Source organism: Trachymyrmex cornetzi, unplaced genomic scaffold (genome assembly GCF_001594075.2).
Source record: "Trachymyrmex cornetzi isolate Tcor2-1 unplaced genomic scaffold, Tcor1.1 scaffold26, whole genome shotgun sequence".
NCBI classification, from domain to species: Eukaryota; Metazoa; Arthropoda; class Insecta; order Hymenoptera; family Formicidae; genus Trachymyrmex; species Trachymyrmex cornetzi.
In genome coordinates, this window is record NW_017297270.1 from 1,083,578 (window position 1) to 1,093,790 (window position 10,213).

Consider the following 10,213-nt stretch of genomic DNA (forward strand, 5'->3'; position numbering starts at 1 on the left):
AGAGAGAGAGAGAGAATGAGAGAGAATGAGAACCGCCCTCCGCGGCAGCTCTGCTCGTAAAGCCGAAAATCCATCGTCCGGGGTTTCGGCGCGGCTCGGCAACATCCTCCGTCGAGACTCGCGGATCCTCTCGGGACTCGTTAGGCGTGAGAGCAAAACGGGTAGCATGTATTAATTTTCAAGTTTGTTTATTGCGGAGCGCCATGCATTACACATCGTACGGCGACGGGCTGCGTTTCATAATGAAGTGCTTATTCGAACAAAGAAATGTACATACACCTAGCTCGCCCCGCGCAACTCTGTGACACAACGCGCTTTATAATATTTTAACAAAACATACGTATAAAAGGTACGCTACGCGTATATTTGTGAAAGCTTACACTAGATACCTACATTCGATGCCATCTGGCAGTACGGATTATGCTAGATTCTGCTGCAATCTACACATTATATCCTTTTGTGTATCTCATTATTTTTCGATGTTTATTTATAATATGAACAAAGTCTTATCAAAAAAGAGCGACTGCACGAATGTTTTGCTGAAGTATCAAACAAATATATATACTATAGATACAGATCTGAAAATAATTTTGTTGAACTATCAAAATCATGTAGAACGCTTAATCTGGTTGCTAAAATGTTAAAACTTTTCGCAGCACTGTCATCAACGTTTAAGCATTCTACATAATTATTTTAATAGTCAATACAAATTTCTTTTCAGATTTGTATCTAATCGAATTTTTAGATACTTCAGCAAAATTGCTCTTTCCTGGTGCGGTAAAAAAAATATGTATATATATATATATATAAAACATATATATGTGTGTGCGTGTGTACGTGTGTGTTTGTGTGTGTAGTTTAAATGTCATCGTCATTAGACGCGCGTTTGTAGAAGGCACGGGAGAAGCTGCCAGGACCTTGCGATCCACAGAAAAAGAAACCGCGCCGCCAAAAGACGAAGAAGGCCATGCCGATTGGGATCGCGATAAGTAGGCCGATCAGCACTCCTACGAGTACCGCGGCATCCTTTTCCGGTCTCGCGTTATACAGATCCAAGCAGCGTAGATGTCGATCAGCCAGGGACGCGAGCTTCTTCCCTTCGTGTTCCGGCGGCGCGGAACAGGTGAGCTCGTCGACCTCGTTGTCTCCCATTAGCGCCTCGCCATATTCCGGCAATACGGTTCCGATCTGCGAGAAATAAGCCGTTAATCACTGTACGCATCCCAATCGAGACGAAGGAGCGACACGAGCGAAGGGGTTTTCTACAGAAAAGCGTTTGGTATTTATAACTATAATTCATGGTAGAATAATTATGATTAAGACCTTCATTTTTATAGTTATTAATGTTAATATGCTATAATGTTAATATATATATATAATTATATTTATAGTTCTATATAAACAAAGTATAGATGGCCTCAAAAATAATTACAATATTACAGTCTGGAGTCTCAACTATATATTTTTTTATATAGAACTATAAGTACAATATCATGGTCGCGTTTTTGGGACAATTATAATTTTTTGTTAAGAACTATGAATATAATTATTATTATTAACATTATAAAGTAATAACTATAGAAATAGCTCAAGCAGAACAACAAGTCATTATAATATCAAAATGATATCAAAATGATTTCAAAATATCATTTACGATTCATTTTAACGTCATTTTGACGTTACCGTGGCTTATTGTTCTGGTTGGGAGAGCCCCTAATTATAATTATTTTATCATATAATTATAATCATAAATAACAAAAACATTTCTCTCAGTGTACTCATTTGTTCTCTCCCTCGACTGATCGCACATTCCTCGATTGTCGGAACTTACCAGATATTGATTATCGCAATCGCAGTTCCACTGGTTGCCCGTCAGGCGTAATTCCTCGAGCTTGTCCCATCTCCCAACGAGTAGCATCGGTAGATACCGGAGGGCATTGGACGCCATGTTCAGCTTTTTCAACGGCGGCCACATCGTGCCCTCAGTGGTCTGCGGACAACGCGCGACAAATTACATCGTTATCATCGACGGTATCGGCACGTGCTTACCGTCGGCTATCAACGTACCGTCAACGCTATCGCGTACTCCTCGATCCTCCCTAATTTCCAGCAATTCTGTATGTAGAGGTTCTCCAGCCCAGTCAACGCCGATAGCCCGCCGTTCCCGATCACCGTCAGATTCAGCATCCCGCGTAGACTGAGCTCTCGCAGCGTCTTCAGGTTGGGGAAAGCATTCGAGCGATCGAAAGCATGTATCGGATTGCCATCCAAACTAAGGTACTCCAAGGTTTCGGCCTCTTCCAATGATTTGGGTAGAAGTCTGAGCTGGTTGTTGGTCAGGTTCAGTTTCTTCAAGTGTCTAAGAGCAGCGAAAGATTTTACGAAACGCCGTTCTTGAGTGATGCTTAACGTAATTATGATAAAACTATATATAATCGTATACTTTTCGGTTCCTTACTTAGCATTGTGGAACTGAGTATTCGGTAATTCTCGCAATTCGCAATAACTGATGTCCAATTCCACTAAATACGACAAACTACTGATCGCTATGGACGTACGATAATCGAATACGCCAAAAGGATTTCCAGACAGATTCAGCACCTTGAGGTCGGCAATGTGCTCGAATATACTCTGATGTAACCAATGGAGTGCGTTGTTACCTAGGTTTAAAATTTGCAGGTTCGACAGAGGCTCGTACGCTTCTGACGAAAACATCCCCTGAAACAATCGGAAATAAACCCAAGTAGTACAGCAGCGTACTGTGCAAAGCGCTAAAAAATTATATGCGCTTTTTTAACGCTTTGTAAGTGCTGTATGCTACTAAAGAAGTTGATAATAATATAGGTTGCAGATCCACAGAAGGAATAATTATGCTGAAGTATCTAAATATTTAGCTAGATATAGATCTAAAAATAATTTTGTTTTGGACCATAAAATAAAAATAATTATGTAGGACGCTCAAGCATGATAAATATTGTAAGAAGTTTTGATATTTTAGCAACCAGCTTAAAGTTCGATACAACTAACTAGCTCAACGTAAAGCTTGGTCAGCTTTTAATACTATTACAATATTAACAAAAAATTGTTTTGCCAAGTATATTATACAAAATATATTTGATGAAAACCGCTAAAATATATAAATATCATTTTATTCGAAGTTATCTGTTGTCAGTTTCTTATATGTGTAAAAAAATATGAAATGTTTAGAGAGAGAAAAAAATAATTGTTACACAAAAATTATATAGTTTAATCAGTGTGGTCGTTATATGGTCGGTATGATCGTTAGATCTATACTGACTAAACTATATAATTTTTGTGTAACAATAATTTTTTTCTTTATCATAAATTCGAAAATTCTTTTCCAAGATTAAAGTATACGCATTAATATGTGTCTGTGAGGTGGAGTTTATACCGAGAACAGCAAAAACTTTCGAAATTGAGACCTTCTTTATCATTTTTTTAAATCCAAAGTGGTGCCCTAGAGTTGTCATGTCGTGACATTTGCTTCATATAAAAGCTCTGCAATCTGTACTTACAAAATCCAACTAGTCCATAGATTAATGGTTTGCACGAAGAAACAATGTAAAGTTTTTAGAATTGGACTTTTAATTAAAATGTTATTGTTATACGAAAATTTATGTATATGTGTGCGTGAGATAATGTAGTAGTATGTAATATGTAGTATGATGTGTCAATGATACGTAAATCGTCTGTGTGTAATACACTATGACTAATTATTTTTAGGATTAGTGTTGTGCAATACCTAGATATTGTGTCGAGGTACTTTCTTTCTTGTACTTATACCTAAATATATATAATTTATTGGTTTCTATATTTAGATACATTACAGTTATTTTTTGGATGATACTTTCTCGCACTAAATGCGCGTTTAACAGATGCGAAGCTCGGTAAAAGTATATTATATTTCATACAAATTTTTTTTATAATTATATATTTACCGAATATATGATTCATTTTAAGTTAAAATTGTACCATACAGCCAATAAATATTCAATAAATATCTAATTATAAAAAAATTTATATAAAATATAATGTACTTTTATCGAGCTCTGCGCCTGTTGAATGTGCGTTTAGTGCAGGATAACAAATTTTAACGCTGCGACGAAATATTTTTTCTCATTACAATTTTGAACGCTTAATGTTTCTGAAATATTATATAAATTATTTGAATAAAACTAATTAATAGAGTTTTATAAGTATTACGTCATTTTATTGTACATATTAAATTTATTTCCATAGAATATTTATGTATGTACATATAAAATATGTATAATTCATAACACTGTTTAGAATCCCCTCAAAATTCACTCGAAACGTCATTTTTGCTAAAACATGGATCTGAACAGTGTTTGTGTTGAGCTTCTCAATTATTTTGATAACGTATCATAATTATTTTTAGATTTGTATTTAGTAAAATATTTAAATATTTTAATAAGAAAACCGTTTCTTCCGTGCAGGGAAATAGAAACAGCTATAATGGTCGGTTTAGGGAAGTTTCCTATGCGATTTATGTAAAAGTATAAGTAAAGGTTCTCTAATGTAGTTTAATTGAAGAGAAGATTAAATATTTTACCGTGATGCAAGGATAGTGTTAATCATAAGCCACAAGAGTCATCAATTAGCAATCTTATCATGAAATATTTTTTCGCTACCGTATCTATTAATTTTAAAAATTATTATAAGAATGCTGAAAATTCGGCATTCTCTAAAATAAATTTTCTATAAATTCGTTTTATCTATACAAATCGAATAAAGAAAGATATTGTACTTCGTAGCTTGTCCCTTTCTCTTTATTTTCTAGTTAATTCGTAATATCGATCCAAATAAATTATTTGATCGTGACGATAATTTTATTGGAACAAAATCAAGAGAATTTTTTCAAAACGCCACCGTTGCTATTTAAAACGCTGATAGATTACATATCCCGAAATTACGATTAATCTTTTCATTCCTAAATTAATTAATAGCTCTAAAAGAAGCATTTGTATGTCTGCGTATACTATGATTACTATGTGACAAATAAATGATTCATAAAAATATTTTGATATTTTTAAAATATCCAAGGACTTTCTATTATTTACGTTGTATGTATAATAATGTGTAAATTTTCAAAGATATTGTACTAGAAACTCTTTTTAACAATAAAAACTTTATAAAAAATCTTTTTATTATCGAAAAGATTTTTTATATACTAAAAATAACTATTTCATCTTTGATGAGCAAATCCACACTGATTCACGTTATGTAACTTTTTCAAACATGAAAAAAATTGGTTAAATGGTAAATAAACATCGAAATCCATACAACTATATCAATGAAAAGTTTTTATAGCCATTTATGCGACTAAAAGAAACAAATGTTCACGAATAAAAAAATATACACGAAAGAGATTTTATTAGATAATTCTATATACATATATGAAGTTAATATGGCTATGTAATAGAAACGAAAAGATTGAATGCCTCTCTGACGAAAAAAATTTTCATAATATTTATGGAGCGATTTTCAAAAATACTTTTAACTTCTGTAAATTTTATAAATTTTCTACGGGAATTATAGAATAAAAAATCTTAGAATATTTTAAAACATATAAAAATTTTAGAAAAGATATAGATTTTCTCAGCATTTCCGAAAAATTCGTGTACTAATTTATATAAAAGATCTAAATTTTGTAAAAAGTTACAAAATTATGCAGAAATGTTGAACAAATTTTAAAATACTAAAGAATTCTAAGAAAAATTTTCGGCAGGCCTGGAATTGTGAAATATCAAAATATTTCTCTTGTCGATCGTTGAATCAGGAAAGATCATGTTCGCTCCACCTGTCGATCGAACTAATACGTTAAGTCGCGATATCGTTTTCGATTACCTCGAAAATGTGCGGCTGTAGCATTTGCGACGTGAGCTGGTTATCACTCAGGTCTAATTCGGTGAGATTAACAAGCTCTTTGAAAGCGCGATTATCTATCCTGGCGATACGATTTCTTCGCAGAATCAGTCTCTCAACGACTATCCGTGGGAAGGGCGTGACATGCACTAGGCGATTACGTTCGAACGAGATTACTTTGAATTTCGCCGTTATGTTCAGCCATCGTTCTTCCTCGAAGTGTGTCTCCAAGCTCCGGTTATTACAGTCTATGTAGCCATCTGAAAAGGGATGTGTGTTGCTTTTAGCGTGTGTACATGGAAAGGACGGTTTTGCTGAAATATTTTAAAACTTAACTGAATACAGGTTTAAAAATAATTTTGTTGGTCTGTTAAAATAATTATGTAGGACGCTCAAATTGCCTTGATAGCAAGCTGACATATTATTTGTCGTCATTTTGATGTTATAGAGATGATATCTTTTGACGACATTAATGTCTGTTTCCATCAATTATAGATTAACTCTTCATATTTTAATAGATCTAAGAATTAGAAAAAGAGTCAAACCAAGAATTAAGATTAAAGTTAGTTGATACCGGTTGACATAAATAAACGGATATAAATGTCACTTTAACTTCAAAATGATGACAAATAATATTAACTTGCTATCTGGGTAGTTGCTAGAATGTTAAAACTTTTTATGACATTATCATCGCTTGAATGTTTTATATAATTATTTAGATGGTTCAATAAAATTGTTTTTAGATCTGTATCTAGCTAAATTCGTAGACACTTAGCAAAACCGTTATTTCCGCATGATTATCGAGCATCCCATGAATGTCCGTAATTTCCGTGAAGAAAAGGCTTCGCTATCGAGCGCGTTATCGAGAATCGGCCCTTTGATCGAGCTAAACAACACTACCTGCGGCACTACCTGTACAAGAGCACACGGTACATATACTCGTTATAGTAGTAGTAGTAGGCTCCGTCGCATGGTCCACTTTAATTGTGCTAGAATCTGCGGTCGCGTTTTCTGCGATCGAGTTTTCGCACTTCGCGAGAAGGATTATCACGAGCACAGGCACTGACAATCGGAGATCCATCATAGCGCAAAAGCTCGCGATTTTCTAAGTTTCTTTGCGGCTACAAAATACGGTCTGACCGTATCTGACACTGTATGCATGATAACATAGCGATAAGATAACATCGGTCGTAATTACTCATCGTTCGAGGCAAGCAAGATGAGAAAATGCCAAGAAATATCTCTCCTGATAGTTAATAATCCCCTTAAATTGTTGGACGATTCACTCGAGAATCTTAAGCCTGCGGATTTAAATTGCGACATTTGACAGACACAACGTTCCATTGCACGTGTTACGAGAAATCCCACAACGGTAATGAAGAATCTCACCGTATAAAATGTGCGCGTATCATTATGGAAATATCACTAATATTAGTGATCACAAATTTTTTAAGTGGTCATTCATGTATAATTAATCACCCTCGAACAAGCACATAATATTTATAAAATATTTACGAAATATTTATCAAAATATATTTTGTAAATATTTTTATAGTCTTGGATTTCACAGATCATTAAGATTAAATATAAATATTAAGATTAAATTTAAATTAAGATTAAATATAAATATTACGAAAATACGAGTATTTAATAAATATTATGTCTCGGTGAAAAATTAATTAATCTAGTTTTATTGCTAAAATGAGTATTATTGATTAGCATTATATTCCAGAATACACATGAAAATATGATAAAAAACCGTTTTCGGAATTAATTTTTATTAATCACCTTTCGGTTACACCTATTCTAAATTTGCACCACATTCTACTCTGCTCGTATCGTACGGAAACTACTTTGATGAACACTGAATATTAAAGTATGGCTATGACATATCTGATTAATATAGATATGTCAAAAAAACGTATAGTTAAAATATATTTCTTTCATAAATGACTTAAAAATTTTTATTTTAAAAAAGTTGCAATAGTTGCAAAATAGCATTCGCTTTATTAGTATGTACATACATACAACTGCTAGTTTGTATGCTAGTTTGCACTTTATGAAATAGATGACGTTTTCATCAAACATTTTATAAAATTCATTAAGTTTATATTAGAAATATTTCCATACATATTTATCATAAATATTATATAAAATAATTAATTTGTATTTTAGTAATATATTTCAAATAAAGCTTATATATAAAATATATAACAAATATTTATATATTTTTAAAAAATAAATAGAAAATAAATATTTATGAATATTTATCATTAATATTCTGTGCTATCTGGGCGATCAGAATTAGAGTTGGTCAAAACATTCCGGCATACACTTAACGGACAATTAATAATTTTAATTCTATAATTTTCTTATAAATTGTTTGCATTTTGAGTGCGTTTCACTTTTACCGTCACACACTGTAAACATCAGTTTATTTTTGCTGTCTGTCAAATATATTAAACAAGGACAAATGATGCTTACGTTAAGCGCTGCAAACGTAAATGGAAGGCACCCTTTGTAATAAGATTTTATTATAGAAATGTAAAACGAGTTTTTTAATTCGATCGATCAGTTGCATATATTATGCGCTAATGCAACTTTATTCCATAAAAGCTACATTTGCACATAATACAACTGATTGAATTAAAAAACTCGCCTGTAATCGAAAAGGTTTGACTGCAGTCTAATTTTAATTAATTATTTTTACATTGCGCAGTTAAGGGGATATTGCATGTGGGAGCGACGCTATAATTACAGTGCAACTAAAATCTTTGAATTGGTTTTACAAATTGCAAAATTTTTTTTACAAAATTATAATATGCACAAGTATAAATTTAAGTATCGGTTTTACAAGAAAGAAAAAGATTTAAAAATTCACTTATTCTTATCACTTGAGGTTAAAGTTTGCTTAATAAAAAAATTTTATATAGTTCATATGAATAGTTTATATATGTAAATACCTAGCAGACCTCGGATTTTTTTTTTTACTTAAACAAACGATATTGAGGCCGATATGCAGTCCATTCTTAATCTCAAGATTGTCTCAAGTAATATTTTATGACGCTAATACAGTTCTCTTAGTTCATGACATCTTAAATAAGTACCTCTTTGAACTGATAAAAATTTTGACAATAGAATAAAATAAACAAGAAGATCATCATACTGGTATATTTCCTTTCAAGCTAATACAAGTGCCAATTTCACGGTTTCCTTATTTGGATTATGTGCACTAATTAGTGTGTCTAGATATCACATGAAAAAATGTTGTTGCAATTGTGGACGAGTAAATATGAGACATTAAGATTAAGTCTATTATGAAACATAGTAAAGATAAACATACGATTATGAAAAAAGCTGTCGAAAAATTTAATTGAAATATCGAAATAGGTACCGAAATACAGATATCACATCATCCATAATGGATTGTTTCCATAACGATAACAAATATAGCAAAGAGAGATCTATTGATTCAATTTGTATACTTAAACAGTTACATAAATAAAGTAAAGTAAAGTAAAGTAAAGTTAAATAAAGTATCTCATGTTATTCGGATCACTGGATAATTTTTCTGCATTTCGCTTAGAAAATTGCGTGCAGTCAATAAAAATACTAAGAAAAACCAAGAAAACAGTTATACAAAAGAATTTCGGAAAATTATAATAAAGCTCTTCAAATTGATTTAAACAAGTTTATATATGTACCTATATTAAAAAAGAAATGTTTGAAAGTTTCCCCAATAAATTGTGTACGTATGCTAAAGCACAATAGAACAAATATAAAGACCGCAGCGCACACACTTTTGCATAACGTATAACGCATAGCGCATAAGCAAATCAACTAATCAGAATCTCTCCTTTCCTTCCATTCCATGAAAAAGAAGAATTTCGATTGGTTGATTCCCTCAGGGTATATCCATACAACTTGCATAGCCGCATAAACGTATGCATAAAGAAAATTATCCATTCACATTTTACGTGCGACATTGTAAGGAAAATGCGATTGGATAATTTTCTTTATCCATATGTCTATGCGGCTATGCAAGTTGTGTGGATATAAGCGGGGAGCACAGACTCTTGCATAACGCATAACACATGAGGCATAAGAAATTGAACCAACCAGAGTTCTCTATTACATGGAAGGGAAAGAAACGGAGAACTTCGATTGGTACATATTCTTATGCATTACGTGTTATGCGTTATGCAAGAGTCTGTGCTCCCCGCTATACTCTTATGAACTATGCATTATGCGTTATGCAAAAGTCTGTGCTGTGGCCTTTAGCGTTTTAAGATATTACTTAAAGGTC

The 10,213-nt window shown here is 32.6% G+C and overlaps 1 protein-coding gene across 2 annotated transcripts; it reads right to left on the reverse strand.

The window, feature by feature from the left end:
- Positions 1-816: 816 nt before the first annotated feature.
- LOC108761654 (leucine-rich repeat neuronal protein 2) lies at positions 817-7,033 on the reverse strand. Of its 2 annotated transcripts, none has more exons than XM_018508299.1 (6): positions 6,820-7,033; positions 5,890-6,167; positions 2,459-2,718; positions 2,068-2,359; positions 1,832-1,990; positions 817-1,188 (listed from the first exon to the last, which is right to left on the reverse strand). In XM_018508299.1, the coding sequence occupies exons 1-6, from the start codon at positions 6,989-6,991 to the stop codon at positions 859-861; spliced, it is 1,491 nt and encodes a 496-aa protein (XP_018363801.1). In that variant the 5' UTR covers positions 6,992-7,033; the 3' UTR covers positions 817-858. The 2 variants fall into 2 exon arrangements, with proteins under 2 accessions (XP_018363801.1, XP_018363800.1); XM_018508298.1 differs by having other exon boundaries at positions 6,808-7,033.
- Positions 7,034-10,213: the final 3,180 nt, after the last annotated feature.